The 21180-nt window shown below is 45.5% G+C and overlaps 1 protein-coding gene across 1 annotated transcript in view; it reads left to right on the top strand.

The window, feature by feature from the left end:
• Positions 1–21180, top strand: part of LOC126537817 (bridge-like lipid transfer protein family member 3A) — a 103328-nt gene that overhangs the window by 33429 nt on the left and 48719 nt on the right. The window contains exons 7-11 of the mRNA XM_050184899.3: positions 8980–9333; positions 14498–14593; positions 16098–16297; positions 17399–17713; positions 18588–18653. Coding sequence (XP_050040856.1) covers positions 8980–9333; positions 14498–14593; positions 16098–16297; positions 17399–17713; positions 18588–18653 — 1031 coding nt within the window. The remainder of the gene's footprint in view (positions 1–8979; positions 9334–14497; positions 14594–16097; positions 16298–17398; positions 17714–18587; positions 18654–21180) is intronic.

The raw sequence follows: 21180 nt of genomic DNA on the forward strand, positions 1-21180 counted from the left end.
TGTGCGTATATGTGTCCAACCATTTTCTTTTATTTTTCCTTCCATTTTCAAAAATGATGGTGATTGTGTTTTCCTGACATCTTTGCTTCCCCCACTTTTGTAGTACCCTGCAAGGAGTCTTAATGGTTTAATACCTAAATGTTGATGATGGCTGCAGCACCTTTCCCTGGGGCACTCATTCTGTCACTCTTATAGACCACTCTGCACATAACATGACTTCCCAAACTCTACTTTCTCATTTGCAAGAACAGCTTCCCATCCACATTTGCTCTTTAATCAGTGTACTGCTGTCCTCGTGTCTTTTAAAAGGGCCATGAACTGCTTTTTATCAAAGCCAAAAAGTGCATTTGAAGTTAAATTAGACTTTCAGAAATACTTCGCCACAAGAAGTACTTCAGTGCGTTTAGCAGAAGAGGAGTTATTGGCAATCAAGCACCCAGTTCGCGGTGCTTCTCCTCCTTCTTTAATGCCTGGCACTGCGAAGGCTACGGCAGAGTGGGGCGCGGCCGCAACGCTCCACCTAGGGAATGTCACCATGGCACGCAGTTAAAATTTGATTTTGGACGCTCGAGTAGGCGGCACTATTTCTGATTTTGGCACCTATGATGTGTCAAATGGGTTGTCCTCGGCAAGCCGCAGTGCACTCAGCCAGCGGACTCGTCGCGGCATCCCGGTGCGGCCGCGGCATCAACGCCACGTAGCAGACTGTGGCTACATACAGCTGCAGTGCATATGCGCAGCGTTAGCTGTGTGTACGACAGGGCACGAGTGTGCGCTCCCACTCATATGCTCCAGTCTGGCTGTGCTATGTGGTGTGGATTGGCTTTGTCCTACACCAGCTTGACCGACGGATATTAGCCGCATCCAACTTGTCCATCTTGAGGCGCTGTCAATAGCTCAGTACGAAACGAAGTCTACCAAGGCATCTAACCAGGAGCGGCCAGCAGTGAGCGCGCACTGGCAAGCGTGCGTCTGGTCTTACCTTGAGTTCTTCGTTGTTCGAGGATAGTTGAGTGTTGAAACCTAGTCGAAGTTAGCGAGCCCCAAGGGTTACGACACCAATAAGCAGGGTGGCCAAAGTTTAATTCCTACGCGACTGGCCATGGCCGAGCTTGAGCCGATGACGGTCGGCTTCGTCCGAAAGTGTGTGATTCTTGTCGACATTTGAGAGCAAATTTTTGGTTACTTCAGCCTGTTTATTAAACTGCATCAATAAATATACTCAGTAACAGTAGGAAGAAGTGCACTGATCCAAACACCCTTCTTGACGTCAGATATTGGCCAATAGCAGCTACGTATGGTAATCTTCTGTACAGTCAAATATAGACATAACGAATCGCGCAGGACCGCCAGAAATCGTTCATTAGTATTCCGAAAAGTTGTTATAGTGAAAACCCCACAATTGGCAATTCCATCCGTCAACCCATCAGTTCATAAGTTGTCACTGCATGAGCTATCCACAAAAACGTCGCTGTTGGCTATCAGCCCGCGCTGCTGCTATTTTCCATAGATTCCGCCGCCACGCACCACCGAAGCACTGTGAGTGACGTGCGCAAAGCTGATGCCGAGAAAACTACTGACAGAAAGGAGCGCAATGTTTCTTTGTTTGTTTTCACATTCCTTGCCATGGACACCGCAACTGTCTCACTCGAGGCGGCACCTGGACTATTCCAAAGCGCATGTAAACGACACCGTCCAAAAAGCACAAAGTGCAACCATGTGGCAGTCCCGCAAGTGCAGAGGTTACATTTCTCCGCACACGTGGCTAGTACGGCAGCAGAAAGAAGCAGGGAAAAAAGAGGCTTGCGCAGAAAGAAGGAAGAGACGTGCCTCAGTGGCCAGGCGACACTTGCCTGCGTAGAGCATGCTCTCGCAAAACCTGATGCGTCGCCGCCTCTGGAATAGATTGAAGAAAATTTATTTCCCGGCTTACCTTTTAAATTATTGAGCGCCATCTCGGGTTTTCCGAACCCGTATGCTGTGGCATCCACTTTCTGCGCCTTGTCGCCTCGTACCCTAACATTTCACCTGCTGTGAAACACACACGGAATTCTAAGAATCCCCAGATTTCGGAACATTAGTTCGTAGTACTGAGGCGTTGCTAACATGACACGGAAACTGAATAACGATAGGTATTGTGAAATGTTCGGTATTCTGAAGTTCGTAGTACTGAAATATTTTTACATTGAAACCATAAGAAGTAAGCTGGGGATTTTTGGAAAGTTCATTCACCGGAAAAGTTTGATAATGTGGTGTTCATAGTAACAAGATTTCTCTGTATTATGAAATAAAGCGGTCAGAAAAGCGTGAGGAGCAGGCTCTTGTTGAATGGAGTGTTAGAGAAAAAGTGACTTGGTGCTCCGCTAGCGAGCTCCACGCGCCGTGCACGAATGCAAAATCTGGCTGAGATGTTCACAGCCGCGTATCCTATCTGCAGACAGTGTTTTCCCACCAAGCCCCAGGGGTAGTTTGGGCCCCTTTAATATTACAGTTTGGACCACTTGTAACGTTACCGCTTATAGTGCGGGACCAGCTATAACATGTTCTCCATGTATTCGTATACCGCTTATAGTTCAGTATCATGAGACAGAGTACCAGTTATATTCGAGGCAGCGAGCATGCCTCTCAGGGAGATGCACTGGTCGAAGGGTGAGTGACAAAGGCAATGCGAAGGAGGAGACTGGGAGCAAACGAACAAGGAACAGCAAAAAGAAAAGCCTTTGGCTCTTCGGTTGATGTGTGGAGAAGTGTTTTACGACTCCAGCTTTGGAAGAATTGTTTTCAAGAGTTTCCTGTGTGCTGTGCTTTACTGAAAATATTACCTATCCAAAATTTTGTAATGGTTGAGCCCGTGGGTGTGCTTTGCGTTCACCCACTGCAGCACACGTCGTCGTGAAGTGTCAATATCATGCGTGTGACCTTGAATCCACCACACGGTCACCCCTCTCAGTTTTAGCTGTGTTCTGCAAATGCAGCTCATAGCTTTTGGGCTTCATGTCCACGTGCGAGCTTTCACCTTTCCTGCCGCTACACGCACATACAAACTTGGTAGGCGTTTGCAGCAATTGCCGTGGCTGATCGCCCACAATCCCAAACCCTTCTCCGAGTGCGCTGCCCCCTGTTTGGCCCTTGAGCGTGATCTTCATTTAATTGTACACCAGTATGAACTTGTCAAGGGCAAGCTTACTGCAATGGCATGCCACCCAAAACCCCTGCTGTGTTAAGCCTACCAGCGCTGCCTCCTCGGTAGCAGGCAATTAAATTTGCGGGTTGGTGCCAAGTCATCGAAACACATTGCAGTGGCTAGCACTTGGAATATGGAGGAACCACCTCGACAACGAAAATAAGGGGACAGGTGGCACAGGCAACCAGTGGCGTAGCCAGAAATTTCATTCGGGGGGGGCTCACGTTGCAGGTGGACCTCCTCCTTAAGAGGAAACATTAGATTGGATGCTCCTATTTAAATACATGTAGAAGGAGAATTCGTTTTTCTCGGCAACCAGTGCACCAAATTTGACGAGGTTTGTTGCATTTAAAAGAAAAACTTAAATTCTAGTGACTGTTTGTTTCCAATTTTCTATTTAGGTCGTCAATGTTTTATTGAAAAGTGGCAAAAATCGAAAATTTTCAGAAGACGAAACAATTAAGTTTACAACTCTATAAATCAGCATAGAAAATTGATATCACAGTTCTGTGAATTGCACATAATAGTACATCTACAGCGGACAAAATTGATTTGTTACACATGAGTCTTAAAAATTAAGTATTATGGAAATACGGCTTTGCAGAACCCTTGGACATAACATAACCAATTCACGTAAGATACAAATTGGCATATCGAATTTGTCCGCTTTGAATGGTGTAATGGATGCCGTTTACAGAACCGCGATATCTCTTCTTGATGCAGAGCTATTAATATTTAAACTACGTGATTCAATTTTTTTCGAACTTTCGAATTTTTCAAAATATTTTAAACAAAGTTCAGGCCCTAAATTGGAATTCCGCTTCCAACAGACACTAGAATTTAACATACTCTCTCAAATGCAACAAATTTCATTAAAAGCGATTCAGGAGTTATCTCAGAAAATCGTTTCTGTGTTTTACATGTATCTGAATAGGCCGCGTCGGAGTTGGGCCCGAGCTAAAACTTCCTCTTAAACAATTTGCCTAGGGATCAAATACACGAATAATAACTGCATTGCCATTGCCAAAGATGCTGCAAACGAAGTGTTGAACGCTACGCGCTGTCAATACAAGTATTATATGTATTTGTTTATAAAAGAATATACTCGTATGTGCCAAAAATTGTGCCTAACATAACTGATGTCAATGCTTCCATGTATTTTGTCTACTTAATAAGTAAATAAAATATCTCACGAACTTTAGAACTACATCAGTTCGAAGCCAGCAAAGCAGTGCATGCCGCTGATATGAAAAATGTAAAGGCCATGAAATGAACAAGTTGAGGACAAATATGTTAATGACACTTTGTCATTCAAGATCCTTGTTTACATTCTTGTACATATGCAACGGCCAGTGAAAACTCTTAATGACGCTGCCATTTGTTCCAACGTATTACGCAGCAGCAGCTGTCACCGGTCGTGTATCTTGAGTAATTGCACCGAAATTATAGTTGCAACAGAGACCACGTATAACAAGCAGGAGTTCTGCAGAATATACGAGGGCGAGTCAAATGAAAGTGAGCCAATGCGAATATATAACAAACGGGATACTTTAATTAGAAGTAGCCCCCATGAGCATTTAGACATTTGTCCCATTGACTAAAGAGTCGCGCAATTCCCGTCTCATAAAGCTTCTTGGGTTGCTGCTTTAAAACGTCTGCAACTGACTTTCACGACGTCGTCCGAGACGAATCTGGCTCCCTTGAGCTGTTTTTTCGGTTGCCCCAAAATGTGCAAGTCGCAAGGCGACAGGTCTGAGCTGTATGGCGGATGTTGCAGCGTTTCCCGCTTGAACTTTGCCAGTTTTGCATTAACCACATCAACGACGTGGGAACGGGCATTGTCGTGGAACAAGATGACCCCATTCGTCAATTTTCCACGTAGCTTGTTCTTGATTGCGACACTTAGCCGATCCGGCGTTTCACAATATCGGAAACAATTGATAGTCTCTCAAGATTTAGCAAATTGTATCAGTAATGGCCCCTGACGATCGAAAAATAAAAGTCAACAACACCTTTCCGGCGGAAATGACGGCCTTTGCTTTCTTTGGGGAAGGTGAATTTGAATGTTTCCATTGTAAGCTTTGCCGTCGTGTTTCAGGCTCTTAGAAGTGGCATGATGGTTCGTCTCCGATCACAATTGCAGACAAGAAATCGTCACCTTTATGTGATACCGGATCAGATGAGTAAAGGCAGTGCTAATCTTCTCCGTATTCTGGCGGTGGTTCAAAATCTTGCGCATCCATTGCGCACACAAGAGCCGATAGCCGAGATGTTCATGAATTATGGCATGAACAAAACCGTGACTGATGTTCACACGCTCTGCCAGTTCATTGATGCTTATCCTTCGTTCTTGTCTCATCAGCTCATCAACCTTTGCAATTTTGTTAGGGGTGATTGCACAATGGCTTTGGCCCGGTCTGGGATCGTCTTTGCAAATTTCACGTCCTTCTTTGAAGCGTTTGTTTCAACGCTTCACAGTGGCTAATGAAATGCAATGTTAAATGTACACGGCAGCCATACGGCGACTAATTTTTTTTTGGAAAACACCTTCAGCTGTCAAAAACCTGACGGCACCACGCTGCTCAACTTCTGGAGAGTCCATTACGGCACGCAACCATGTCCAACCCAATGTATGAGAGCATTAAAGAACATTTACCCTCACATCTGCGTGTCACTCTTGTAAATGAGAGATGCCTGTGTGCTATGCGCAGGCCTTGCAGATAATGAACAGAACCATAATTGCACGGGGTGGGTAGGCTCACTTTCATTTGACTTGCCCTCGTACATTAGAAATGCGAAGATGCAATGGAATATACAAATGCGAAGATACAGCTTGATAAAGGGCAAAAAAGTGCCACTGGAACCGAAGTTCACTGCACGTATACACAAAACCTCGCAACAAGATATGTAAACGTACGTATAAGTAAGTCTCCAATAAATCTACGTATCTAAGAAGAAGTCATGGTATATAATGTGTCAAACAAGGCAAATAAACATGTTGCGCAATCACAGATTCACAGAATCCTAGATCCTTCCCCATTCCATCCACTCCCCCCGATGTATCACGAGTGACGGAAGGCGGCGCGCTTACTCCTCACTTTTCTCCCTTGCGCACACAAGACTGAGCCACTATCGTCGGCTCACCCATTCCCCCCCCCCCCCCCACGCTTTCACTCGCACATACAGCATGCGGCGCGGGGTCACGATGTTATCGCACTCCGACTTTATGCGGAACATGAGGGCGACGGCGACGGCAGGAATGCACCTAGAGTGTCCATATAATTGCTATCGCAATAATATAATAAGACTATCCGGCAGCTGAAGCGTCCCATGGCCCATTACTTTCCGCAAAAGAAGTAACAAAATAGCATTTTCACCATGCGACAAGTCGCTGCACCGCAACAACGCTTCTTTTTTTCCTTTTGTGGGGCGGCGGCACCGTAATGAAAAAAAAAAAAAAAAACGCGAAGTATGTTGGTCACAATAGAATGCCTACTTTGGGCAACTGATATGGCTATTAAAGGAATATCGAAGAAAACACGAGACGCTTGGTCCACCAAGAACCATGCGCATACTGCTCGGTATCCTACACCGGCGAGACAAGACTTTCTGGAGAGGTTGCGCTCAAGCGAACGCGCTGCAATCCGTCGAGTCCCCACAGTGATGGCGGCTAGCGACCATTGTTTCTTTTTCTCGTCTGCTAGCTAGAAAGCGTCCAAAGCTCTGCCAGGCGAAAATGCACTCGGCCAGAGAAAAGCGAACTCGCACCGAAGGGCGCCGCGCGGTGGTCGGGGCAACACGAGAAAAACGCATGCGCTCTGACTGGCTCTGGCGGCGCGCGGGTAGGGGAGCGTGCACAAAAAAATTGAAGAGGCTCAATGTGTCCTCGCGATTAAAAGTCAAAGTAGAAAAAATAAATAAGAACGTAGTTGCCTTGGCTGGCTTTAGTGTCTTCACTGGATGCTTTGGCGCAGGTGAAAAAAAGATATAAATTTTTATGTGACATGACGGCACGAATGAACTACCACAACGCTTCGTCTCATCGGGCCTCGCTACGGGCTTTCAACTTGTCTGAAAGCGTGGTCATTTGGCTTGTCTCGTTGTAAGGCCCGGTGTGCGACTTTGGAAAAGGCAATGCACCTTTGGCATCAAATATTTATGGGAGCATTAAACTTATAAAGTTCCGCAATTGAAAATCTAGAGCACATGTTTGGAAATGTCAATGCACCTTTCACATCAAAAGTTTATGAGAACTTTATACCCATAAAGTTTCGGAATTGATATCCACGCGCTCCGTAAATTCCATGATAGTGTAGATTCCGCAGCCTCTGCGAAATGCCGCGGCGAGCCCGTTCGCCATGAAAACATCCTTGAAACTTTGTGCTCGGATGGGGCTGCTTGCGTTATGTGACTCCCGGTGCGTGGGCGTTGCCACGAAATTCAGCCCGAGTTCGCAATTTTCGCGGTGAAATGGCTTTTCGAGCGTGAAAAAGACGCTCTAGACAAAATCCAGAATGATTTCCGGCGCCGGGGGTTGCTTTTGTCGGCGGTGCATGGACAGCACGAAAAAGTTTCGGGGGGGGGGGGGGGGCTGAAGCCCCATAAGCCCCCCCCCTGGCTACGCCCCTGCAGGCAACACAGGAACGGTGGCATCTTGGATCGCGGTTGTCATGTTTTCAACATCACACTTGCAGATCAGTCCGAGAAATTGAACAAGGCACTGTACGGTGTTGAGCTTGGTCCCATTTGCAACGGTTATTAAGCCATTCAAGAAACATGGAATATCAAACTCAGTGGACCCCACGGATGAAGACACAGTTGTGGTTCTCACACAGTGATAGAAAGTTGCTCGAGGTTGACGACGATAGACATTAACAGCAAATAAACTTCCACGTGTCTACGTTTTTCAGGCATGCTATTTTTGTGTTATAAAATGTGGTGCGTGCTAGATTTGGATGCACACTTTTTTGTACTATGAACCCGTATAAACTGGGTGCGCATTTGATTTGTGGGTGGAATTGGACAAATACTACCAAATAATGGAGTGGTCTCTTAGATGATTTTTATGCCTCTTCTTTTAATTCGGCCTGCAGGTTAATGCAATCAATTTTGTTGATTGTGTCAAGATTGAATTAACGGAAGTCAAATGTACAAGGGTTCTATTACCATCAGCATCACTTGATTCGATGGCCACAGGGATGCCTTTACCAGTCCTTCCAGTTAGCACTTTCGCTTAGCAGCCATGAATTTGCCTTATGAAGGGTTTTTGTTTCTAAAGTTTGCTGTCACCTGCTTGTCATGTCCATGTTGCATCTGGTGGACGTGTGCTAGGTGGGTCCCAAACACACACAAGTAGCCAGAGAAACAGTTTTTGCACTGAAATCAAGAAAGTATGAACAGACGTGCTCTTCAATACCAGAGCTAATTAAAACAAACAGTGTCAGCAAGTTGAAGTTTGAGGCCACATTTGCATAGTACTTGTTGCTTAAGTACCAACCACTTGTTCCCTTTCATGTTGGCTTAACCTATACAGTGCAATGAAGCCACTTGGTCAATCAATCCTATTTGCTTACTGTTCTCGTCATCCTCATGTTGTTTCGTTGCACAGCACATAGTCACGTGTCCATACCAGCTGCCACAATTGCATTCAATTGCAAAAGCTCTCATGTACCAGGCTTTGGGTGTGCGCTACAGACGGTTGAAATTAATCCGCAGCTCACCAACATGGTGTCTCTCGTGGCCTGTGCACTGGGTTGAAATGCCTAAAACAACTTAATCATTTCATTATCGTGCAGACTGCAGCCTGGTTGCCAGCCGCCTGGTCCTTGTACTAGACGAGCTGCTCTGGGCCCTGACCGACGCACAGCTGGTCGCAGCCTTGCACTTGGGGCACTCTGTCGCTGCCCTTGTGCGAAAGGCAGCTGCCCAGGGGCGCCGTCATCGCGCTGCCAGCTCGACTTTGCCAACCCCTGACCACTTTTCGACTCCCTCCGCGCCTCCTTCGTCGCAAAGGGGTGGGGGTGGTGGAGGAGGAGCCCCCAAGAGCCCCCTGGTGGAATTCTTTCGGCAGCATGACGTGCTTGAGACGTCGTATCACATGTTCTGCACTCGCATAGACCTGCACCTCTGTGATGACATGGACCCCAAGGGTGAGCGCACACTCGAGTGTTGCCGCCTTACGTCACATCTTGTTTCTTCATGCGAGCGAATGTCCGTGTGCTGTTGCAGGTTTCTTGCTAGGCCATAAGTGTGCCCCTGTGACAAGTTACTTGAATGTGACACTCCGCTTATTGTGATTTGGCTCAGCTGTGGTATGTCTGTTTCTAGCGAACATTAGGCTTACACTGGTCATGTGCATTGTCAGAATGATTCTCATTGATTCTTCTTTTTTTTTTTGACTTTGACGCAGTTTATTCCAGTCTGCACCTTCTTTTTTTTTGTCAGTGCTGCTGCCCCATTTCCTAATCTGGCACATTTAATGCAAGCTGTCACATTAGGGTGCAGCTTCTTTTACCTTAAAAGGCTGCCTGGAGCAGGTTATATTTCAAAGGTAGTGCTTGCGATTGCTTACCTTGTTATATTGTACAAGAAGGATAAACTTTAAGTAGTCAGCAGGGAATTTCTGAAAAGTTTGTTAATCTGAAGAGTTTGTTAATCTGGAAGAGTTTGTTAATCTGAAAAGTTTGTTAATCTGAAAAGTTCATTAATGTAGTGTTTGTAGAAGAGAGGTTTCACTGTAATTTGTTGAAAGTGACTGCTTCATGAAAGCTAGAAAAGTAGAGCTGAAATAGCACAACTCCAGAGATGTCTAATACAGGTGTCACAAGGCGCATTTTCGATTGTGATCGAGCCAGATCGGGATGGAATTTCTCCGTCGCGATTGCCTCCTTTGCGCAAGTTGCAGGAGGGAGCCAGTAGGGTCTTGGTTAGGGTGACTTTAGGTGCGCCGGGCATGTGGAACTTGGCACGGAGTAACGTTTGTCTGTTACTTTGCACACTACTTTCATAGCGCCGCAGCCACCGCTGGCATGGCGTCGCCACTCGCTGATGATAATGTGCGAGCACAGCATGAACCAATAGGCTTCGCTGATGGGAGAGGGTCACGCGCTCACTCAGTGCAAATAAGCCCCTTGAATAAAACTAAAACTAAACATTCTTCGATCTTGCTGTCCGAGCCAGTAAGTGAGGGCAGGTGAGGAGGTCTGCAGCCTGTCTGAGTCTCCTGTTGGTGGAGTGGAGTCACGGGGTTGCGCTTGTGCCATTACCGCAGAAACAAGTGCACAAGCCTTCGGGTGCTGCCAGCTACACTTTTTCTTTTCTTCTTCTTCTTTCCTTTTTTTTTTTTTTTTTTTGACTTGTGCCAGCACCGTGACAGTTGCTCTTGCTCATGGTGCGCAGCCTCAAGATCACTGTGATCGTGGATCCAGCGATCGGTGATTGTAATGATCAGCATGCCAAACCACCAAACTTACAGGGTGAGGAGTGAAGAAAGGCACAGGTGGAGGCAAGGAGAGGCCATGAATGCTGCCGTGAGTGTGCACCCGCTCGCCTCTGCTAACGCGCGGGCACAGCACGGTGGAAAAGGGTGCACAGGTGGCTCCATGGCATAGCTGGTTGTGAAGAGGGTCGCTTACTCACCTGGTGCGGAACAGTACTCCGCACAAAAGGTGCGGAGCGTCACTGTGAGTGTGCGCGTGCCCCTTGACAGTTCCCTCTAACATTGCCGCTTATTGGTACGCTTCAAGTAATCCGGATTAAAACGCATGCATTTGGGTTGGGATTGGGAGAAATTTCAAATAAAGCGATAATTTGAATAAAGTGGCTTCGTTATAACGACGGTTTACTATGTTGTTTACATCAAACAGTTGTAACATCCCTTTGGGAACCCCATGCAAAACTATAGCACTGTACTACAGCACAGAATGTTTATAACGGAAGACATAAGTAAAATACCTGCACTGTAAGCAGTGCCACACTACATATAACCAAAACCAGGTACCGGCTTTAACGATGGATTAGTGCAGTCCAGATGAACTCCCCATAGAGGCAATGCATTTTGCTTGAATGCACAACACGAGATTACAGATATGCTGTCTCGTATGATGAACCTGGCAAAACTGCAGAATCAACGGTGGGCGTCTGGGAAGCATCGCCACCTTTCGGCACCTTCCTTGCGGTGTCGTCCCCATGGTCAGGAAGGGCCCCTTCGCATGCAGAAAGCTGCGACTAATTTCCGGTCTCCATCCTACTTTTAACTTCTCCCACGTTTGCTGCCCTCTCAATATTGATTTTCCTTTCCCCTCTTCACATCGCCGCCCGCCTTCGTCCCTTCAGTGTGATCTCATTGCAGTTTCTATGTCATGGCATGTTCTCTCTGCAGCACCCGCTCCCGTCACCGGATGCGTATGTTGCCAACAGCGTCTTAGGCGCTGTGCCAAGAACGCCGCCGGCCACTTACTTTTATGCGTCCATTGCAGAGTCTCGTGAAGTGAAGCTCTCTCCGAAAGTGATCCTCGAGATTACTGCCTTAGTGTTTATGGAAAGCACGAAAGGATGTGCGAAGACCGCACCGATTAGCCACTAGAAAGCATGCAGATCGTTCACACGTGCAGCACAGACTTTGTTTACGTGTGAGCACACAGGACTCCTGACACGTCTTTTGATAGGTTTCCAGTTTCACGTGGATTGTCGTATCATGCCGACTGCTGGCTGCCACCTTGGACGAAGACGACGTCACAGATACTGCTGGGCTTGTGCCTACATTTACGGATGTGCGGCAAGCATTGACATGATTTGAAGATTTGTGCAGGCGATGATGCCATAGCTGACCTCGTTGTAGATGTTGCTGCACTTGAAAGACAGCAGAGTGGTTTGCTAGATGAGTTGGTAACGCATCCTTGGCAGCACGAAATAACATAGATGGAAAGAAAACACAGACACGGCTCTTGATGAAAATTTGTATGAAAACTTGCATGAAAGCTTGCTATTGCTTGAAAGACAGCTCTTGCTGCAGCGCTAAAAAAAAAGTCCTTAACAAATTGGCAGATTTGTTTAGTCTGTAAAGGAGAAAAGAACGTTTTAGCCTGCTGGTAGGTGCGGATTGCAGTACACTGTGTGCCAGATCTCTGCTATAAAACATGATTGGCATCTGCAATGCATTATTCTTTTCGCGTTTACTTTTTTGGTGGTTTTGGTTTTCGAGTCATGCAGACTGTTAGCCTATAGCATAAACTGAAGCTCATTGCAACTATTTTGTGGGAAACCGTGTACAATCAAACTTCATCGAGGAAGCTTCAAGGGACCTCAGGAAAAGGTTTGTTGAAGTGAAAGTTCACTCAACTGAAATAAGTATGTTGCAGCTTGTTATCATGAGCTAAAGGAAACATCTGCTGTACAAATAATATTTCAGTACATTTATTTGTCACTCTGCTCATTTTCAAGTGGATTTCCACTGCTTAGCACCTTGTGTAGAGTGCAATAATCTTTTGTTGTACTTTTGCACTTAAGATTACAAATCCTTTAGCCATGTGGCAACAGCATCGTCGACTTATCTGAAATACTCAGTGCGCAGTCTTTTTTGCCCGAGGCCCAGCTGTTCACTTTCCAATGCGGCCGCAATTGTTGCTGGCTCTTTATCATCGGCAGTGACGACACTGGGATCCCAAATGCATTCACAACATCCACTTGACATTGGCCGGAGTCCAGCCTATGCAAGCCCATTTTTTGTCTAGGGCCAGGCACTTTCGTTTGGCGCTCATAATTAACCATTGTGCGAATGCCTTGTCTTTGTGGTTGTAGGGCTAAAGCTGTGACTATGGCTATGGCTTTAGCTATCCATGATCTTATCTGGGTCACCAATCCAAGGAACCTTGGCTGATCCAGTTCAAAGCTAAAATGGGGCCCATCATTCGTCGCATGATAATAAATTGTGGTTCTCTGCCTAAAAATATGCTACAAAAGTGCCGGTTGTGCTTGAAGTGATCTGTTTGATATGGGGGACATAGGATGATGCCGCAGAATATGTCTGTAGAACTGAAATTCACACTGCATTGAATTTCAGTAAACTGAAGGGCGTTTGTAATGCGTTCAATAGCGCTTCGGTGGGGAGGGGGAGGATTTAAAATAGTTGATACAACTGTTTGTTCAGATGATGTTCATTCAGGTGGTATTTTACTTTGTTATAGACATAATTTTTGTTCGTTGGATTATACATTTTTCTGTGGTTTCAAGATAATTATATAATCGGGGTTCCACTGTATTATTGTAAAAATAATTTATCATTCAGAAACCTTGAAGCACAAGAACATGGGCTTGATATACTATTGCTTTTTACAGCTAAAGGTGTATTTGTCTGCCTCCTACCAATGCTGGCATATAATGACTATTGGGCTCGCCTATCACAGTTTTCAGCGTGCTTCTGCGTATGACTACGTACTCAATATATATAGAAAAATTCTAATGAAAAATATTTTTCAGAGCATTTTCCGCATTACCACTCTATGATTGCACAGTCTAATTGGCAGGGTCTTTAAAAAGTTGCAATAAAAGAAAACGGTACCATAAAAATTGGTTGTCAGTCACTTCGAAACCATAAATGAAGCAAAGCTTCCTATGTGACTTAAATTGTTTTTGGCCAGAATGGCGCTGTGAAGACACTGCACAATATGCGAGTTTGTAAACCTATTGTAAGAGCCATTCGGGCTAGAGGTGCATGACAGTGAATGGCAGTTTGTGTTGGAGGCATCCAGCTTTGTGATCCCCACCTCTAATGCTGCATTTTTTAGATGGAACACCGGAGGAAGATGTTACTAGAACATCTTCTGATGTAAATGATGGCTTGTGGTTTAAAAAGAGTGGCCTGTATGTGGGAAAGGAAATTCCAGGTGACATCAATTCCGATGGAGTAGTAGTTTAGGAAATCTGTAGGCATAGTTGTTGGAGGTATATCCTGCGGTGGACGTGTTTTAGCTGGTGATAGTGTTGTAGAGATAATGAGGTGCGAGGCAGGGACACGAACCAAAAATTGACGTGAATGTTCTTTAGCGGAACACTTATCTGCTTGCGTGTTCTGCACCAGCTCACTTCATTTTATTTCAACTAAAGTGTAACTGACTACTATCTGTAAAGTGGCCGTGCTTTTTCCAATGAGTGCTACTGTTGAGTTCTTGCTTGTTTTGCATGCACTGTTTGAAGTATGGAGGCCAAGAAACATGCCCAACTCAACAGCCTACCTACCCACTTGCAGTTCACAGTCCCAATTGTCAGTGTTGCCACCCACCTTTTTGAATCTCTGTGTTTGTGCTATGTGTGCAGAGACACGATCTAATTGGGGCCCATTGCAAGGGGGTGCTGCTCTCCAGGTGCTGCTGGAGAAGCTCCTCATCGACTACTACCCCTTCCACGGAGCGGGTGAGCTTCTGTGCGTGCATGCCGACGGCGACGAATGCATTGTCAAAATGTTAGTGAGGAAATGGTAAAAGAAACGAGTTCTCCATATTGTTGCAACTGGCTGGGACAAGAATTATAACTAAAGATAACGGTGCACCGAAAGCACAGTCGAAGGCCAGTGATGCGACGCCCCTTCATTCTCATTTCCAGCGGGCTGTTATTATTTAGCCATGAGCCTACCAATTTGTCCACTTTTTTATTCTCTTAAGAGAATTACACGGTAAACTTCCAGTAATTTGACTCCAGTTAAATCAGTTTTTGAGGTGAAAGCCTTAAGTGCCTCATGGGTTGAAAAATCCGTTGTACTGCAGTGTTATGAAAAATTGACTGTCCGGTGTTATGGCACCAAAATTCAGTTGCATCAAAATTTATAATGCCACTCAGAACCATTGGTGGGAGGCAAAACCCACAACCTTTAGTTTTAATTAAGGCACAGTTAAGGCACTCGAACCCATAACCTTTGGTGGGAAGTTGTACCCTCGACCTTTGGTAGGACCAAAATTCAGTGGCACCGAAATTTATGGTGCCACCATTAATTGTTGAACCCACGACAACTGGTGGGAGTTGCACTCACGACCTTTGATGTTAATTAAGGCAAAGTTAATTAAGATAGAGTAAATTAAGGTACTCGAACCGACGACCTTTGGTGGGAAAAAACAAGTCATAGGAAGTAACAATGCATTCAAATGAGTTTGTCAGTAATGTAATGACTGTCTCATGAGTGTGCAGGCTTTTGTCTTCATCCTCTTTAGCATGTGCTAAAGTGACTGTCAACTTTTTTGTTAATGTTAACTGCTGGTTGGCAGTTATATTGAACATTAGACAACTTATTTAAAGCTGTCCTTGCTGCCAGTCACACTGAGGCTTGTAATTTATGTTTGAATCTACAATAATAACAGTCTGTTTTTGTGCGTCAACAGCCCTTTCTTTTCATTTTCGGTACAGGCTTGTAAATTGAAGCATCTGTTGTAAAGTATTGAAGTTCATGGAGATAGCTTTTGTGAATGTAGGCGTGGGGCCACCCCTTGTGCCTTTGTCCACCTCTTTTTGGCTTTTGACTTTGGGAGCCGTGTTGAGATCAACGACCAGCAACAACCTTGACATGGCAATAGTGATCTTTCTGCACCACATAGCACGTTCTGCAAAGTGATTGTTTTCAGTGGTGACAAAGCCTAAGTAGGTGCCACCACCGGATGATGACGCGGTAGTCCATCATAGTTTTGGGAGTAACAACTGCATTTTGGACGCAACAAACTTCACTTGCAAACAGTAAGCTAATACACATGACCTTGTGGAAATTAGACGGGACTGGTGTTCCAGAGTATGAGAGCCGGGAAAACGCAACAAATGGGAATGTATCAACGTGGTTCTATCGTATTGTATAGGCATAGTTTGGCACAAGACTGCATGCACTAAACAACTAATACACATATTATTCTTGCACATTGCCTTCCGCATGATGCAGCGAGCTCCCGCAACCAGTGGCTCAAGTACAGCGAGCCCACGTCGGGGCGGCAGACCTGGGTGCAGCAGATGCTCTCCCATTGGGCGGAGAGTGGCCCATCATCGTCATCCACGCCAGGAAGCACTCCGTCGTCACGTGACTGGCGCACACTCATGTCCAGCTGCCTGCTCGTGCGGCTCGAAGAGTTCTCCATGCAGCAGGTGGGGGGGGACCATCTACCGCATTTCGTGTGGTGTGTAGCAGGTGTAACATAATCTGCACTACGCATGGTAAATGTGTGTAATATTCTTGAGCATATAAAACTATTTACAATATATTCACAAAGAGTGAACGTTCGCGAAGCCCAGCCAAGTTGTGTCCACTTTTCGTCGTCTTCAGGACCATGATCATTCCCTTCTTCGCCTCATTGTAACAATGTGCCTCTGAGATTGGAAAATTTAGTGTCATTCACAGGCTGCCACTTGAAAAGATGAGGAGGTGCGCTCGTGTACCAATGGGTAGCTTACAATCATTGTGCAGTTCGTTTCTCAAAAATGGCAGTAAAATTTTTTGTGAGTGGCAGTGCACTTAAGAAGCACTCGGAGAGAAATGGCTGTAAGTGAGTAGAGCTCAAGCTTTCCACTCACTTCTGCATTCACAACTGACTAAAAGAGGGCTTGTTTCATGGAAGCCATCCAATGCTGACGAAGAACATATTAAAAAGACAGTGCTGGGGCAACGGTCACAAGAAAAGTGGCAATAGGGAGACGGAGTGCCACGTATCGACTGTGACACAGCATTGTATGCCGTCCATCTAGTCAATGTCTTTCAATCTGATATCGTCAAAACTGTCAGAGCTTGCATACCTCATGCCAGCATTCAAATGTCGTAGTGTGAATATCATTGTGTACTCAGTACAGTTCATCACAGTGAAGCCTGTGTGCAGGATTGCCAGAGGGATCGAACTGAATGTTCATACATTCTATGTCTAAGTTGTGTTATATAAAGGGTATCAGAACAGCCACCGGCCCAATGTATTATACACTGCCTTGCTCCCTACATCATGACACAGATGTATCTTCCACAGCTATACTAGCTAGCTACCCAGTTGTCCACGCATTATACACAAGAAAACTGACTGAAAGTTGTTGCTTTCAAGGTCCCCTTTATGTTCAAGAATTTGTCAGCGAATGTAGTCGTATCTGTGGTTCTTTCAGGTTTTCGACTAGCCCATGCTCTATTGAAACATGTTTGTTTCTTGCGTCTAAGGCATTCGACTGTAGGCTGACGTTGTTCTTGTTGCATCTTTTGTCTCATATCAGGTGTGCATGGCAGGGCGTAGTTATCGCCGCCCGTTCCTGGCATCAGAGGGCGCCACCGTGCTGCTTCCTGGGGAGGCCCTGCACCTTGAACTGACCCACTACTATGCACGGCCCTCGCCAGCCACGACGCCCGTCACGGCCAATGGCCATGTCAGGAGTCCGGGTTCTGGCAAAGGCAGCACCGTGTCTTCGTTCACTGGGGGCTCTGTGCCCGAGCCACATCTGTTTGCCTACTTGGGGCCTACTGCATTACGTCTGGACCTTCCCACGGTGCTCTGGGCGCATGCTTTCCTGCACAGCGTTCACAAGTGCACGGTGCGTGTGTGTATTCTTTCTGTGTTGCAGCAAAGGCTGGTTCTGTTTGTGAAGGGGTTGAAAGGATAAAACTAAACATGCGAATTGTAATAGTCTTGCCATCGGTAGAAAGGATAGTCGGCTGATTTTGTATGAGTAAGTTTTTCCAGGTGCTTAAACGAGAGTGATAAACATCGAGGGACACAGCAGGGCGGGGTGAACATTTGCAAGAGTTGTACTTATTGAACAGCCGTAAGGAATATACTGTAAATCCTTGTTCACACTCTCTGAAAAAAGAAACGAGAAAAAATGTGTGATTAAGGTGAACATACAATCCGAAGTCACTAAAAGATTCGGCAGACTCAGCTGTAGTTAACATCTACAAAATGTGAATTGTTGCACAAATATCTGCAGCATGACACGCCAATGAGCTGGTTGAGGTCAAGCAACCCAGGACACACATTGTCGTGTTTGAGGCTTTGGCAAGTGCCATCACATTGAGGGAAAGCTTATAATCTGGCTCTTTGGTTTTGAAATTTGTAATTCTCCCTCAAGGCCTGTAATTCGGCATCATTATGCACACATTCATCCTGGTTATTGAGTACATGCCAGTTGTGAGTCTGCATCCATGACTGTGTCCTATTTTCTCTTTCACCTCCATCTTTATACAGCTACAGAAATGAGGCATTCATTGTGTCATGCCTTTGAGGTAATTGAGAGAACTGCCAGCTGCATTTACATGAGGTTTCGTTCCCAGCTGCAATCTCTGTGATAGAACATGCAAGGAATCTCCTTGTGTGATAATTTTCTGTGAAAACAGCCGAGCCACTTTTATTAACTCTGTTGCAGGATCGATTTAAGTAATCTTCTGTTCTGTCTTGGTTCGCGTATGCAGGCGCACCTGTCCTGTGCGAATGAAGTGTCACCTCTTGCTGTGCGAGTTGAAATGATCCTGCCAAAGGTAAGAATCATCTTGGCGCTAAGGAAGACAGTACCTAGGAAATCTTGGCTGTGAAAGTACAATGTCGGTAAACATTGTTATTCAACAGTGACCAATTTAATGCAAGTCCTTGGAGTCGGGAATGTCTGTGCTATAAGTAGTACTGCACTGTGGCCAAAACAACAATACTAAAACCCTGCGTGCTTGCAAAACATAGACCAAGCAGCTGCATGTACGAATCTGTTGAAGCATGTGACCAGTATGTGCACATCCATTTAATTTTATTGCGATAACAATGATATGGACGCTCCAGGCAATCTGCTGTTGGCATCGCCATGAAGTTCTGTATGAAGTCTAACGGCGATAAAATCATCACAGCACGCTGTCTTCTATCGCATGCAAGGCTCTAGGGCGGTGGGGAGGAGCGGGAAGGGCGCATTCTACACTGGAGCGGCCCGGGTGGCCACGCGCGACTGCCCAGGCCGCTCTCTTGAAAGCCTTCTGCGATGGGGACAGAGTCTGCCGCATGCTGTTTTCATGGCTTAGTTCTCATTGATACGAGTATGAAGGTCGATTCATTCGCTGCTGCTGCTGAGCTTCCTCACTCATGTTTTGACAGCGAGTATGCATGGTCACCGAGTGAGATCTGTTAATGTTTGCCTGTGCGTGCGTGACACGATGCTTGTTAATTTAATATGCCTGTTTGCAAGTTTAAATGGCCAATAAAACTACTATCCTTACTTCATATAGCTGTCACTAATTTGCTGTCACAATCGATGCTTCGCCTTCCAGGCGAAACTGCAACTTTTTTTTTAATGCTATAGGCTCGTGACATCCTAGGACTGGCATCTACAAGCAGTCGTTACTGAAGCAGACAGATGAACTTGGAAAAATAATGCTAAAGAGAAAGGTATTTATCGTAAAATACAGAATATAGGTTGAGTGTTCTTTTTTAGAAAAAAAAGATTTGTATAATATTGGCCCCTAGTCTTATAAAGTTGTCTGATTTTTCGGACTCCCTGGGGACCGTGAAAATGTCAGAAATGTAAGGCAGTCCGAAAAAAACTAATGCCTACCTTCAACTGCACTCAAGAGCCCAATCTGTCACAGCCACGTCCGTAATTGCTTTCAAGGCCTGCCAGTACAATTATTAGGTGTCTCGGTGCTCGTGATGTTACATAATATGGCTGCTGTGAACATGTGTAATTAGGAACGCATTTTATTTCCTGTGACAGTGGCTCCTTTGAACTCTTGATACGCTTCACTGCAATACATTGCGTATACTTGACTGCGTAGCACAGCTGTATTGCGGCGAAGCTGACTTTCGAGAACCAGCATTCTGCAACAGTTTAAGGCATCTCGGTACTCGTATTGTAACAGGATGCGCACATATAATTATTGGAACGCGTTTTTATGTCCCGTGACAGTCGCCCCTCCGCACTTCACCACAATTAATTGTGTATGCTTAACCGTGTAACACTGCCGTATTGCGGTGAAGCCGACGTTCGGGAACCAGCATCATGCAACATTTTTAGACCCTTGCCATCTTTGTCTGAGCTTCCACGCCATCGGCGAGGATGACAAAGGCGGAATTGGCACCATTGCCGATAGCAGCACATATTCAACATGTAAACGCGGTGTATGTCTTTTATTCAGTCACAAAAAACATTTATGTTCATCAAGACTACTGCTTAGACTCTGAACCACAGTGATGGCAGCCTTCCACACATGTACGAGTGAAGCTTCCACCATCTCTTCAAGCCTTAATAACCTTCTGCTCTTTCGCGTTGGATCGGTACCCTAGCCAATAGCACATATTCAAAATGCAAACCCAATGTATATCTTATTCAGTCAGAAAAAACATTTATGTTCATCAAGACTACTGCTTAGACTGTGAACCGCAGTGATGGCAGCCTTTCACACATGTATGCGTGAAGCTTCCACCATCTCTTCAAGCCTTAATAACCTTCTGCTCTTTCGCATTGGATCGGTACCCTAGCCAATAGCACATATTCAAAATGCAAACCCAATGTATATCTTATTCAGTCACAAAAAACATTTATGTTCATCAAGGCTACTGCTTAGACTCTGAACCGCAGTGATGGCAGCCTTTCACACATGTACGCGTGAAGCTTCCACCACCTCTTCAAGCCTTAATAACCTTCTGCTCTTTCGCATTGGATCGGTACCGTTGCCAATAGCACATATTCAAAATGCAAACGCAATGTATATCTTATTCAGTCACAAAAAACATTTATGTTCATCAAGACTACTGCTTAGACTGTGAACCGCAGTGATGGCAGCCTTCCACACATGTATGCATGAAGCTTCCACTACCTCTTCAAGCCTTAATAACCTTCTGCTCTTTCGCATTGGTCTCATTGTGAACAAGGCTCCTTCCTGTGTAGGAGCCGAAATGTCTTTTCATTTTTACAGCGAAGCTGTTAGCCTCTAGTTGGTCAGGATTTTTCACGCCATGCTCACCCGAGAAATGGCAGCTGATAAAGGGGTGTCTGTTTCCATGTCACAATGCTTTCTCGCATATTCA

This window comes from Dermacentor andersoni, chromosome 4, assembly GCF_023375885.2.
Source record: "Dermacentor andersoni chromosome 4, qqDerAnde1_hic_scaffold, whole genome shotgun sequence".
In the NCBI taxonomy this organism is placed as follows: domain Eukaryota; kingdom Metazoa; phylum Arthropoda; class Arachnida; order Ixodida; family Ixodidae; genus Dermacentor; species Dermacentor andersoni.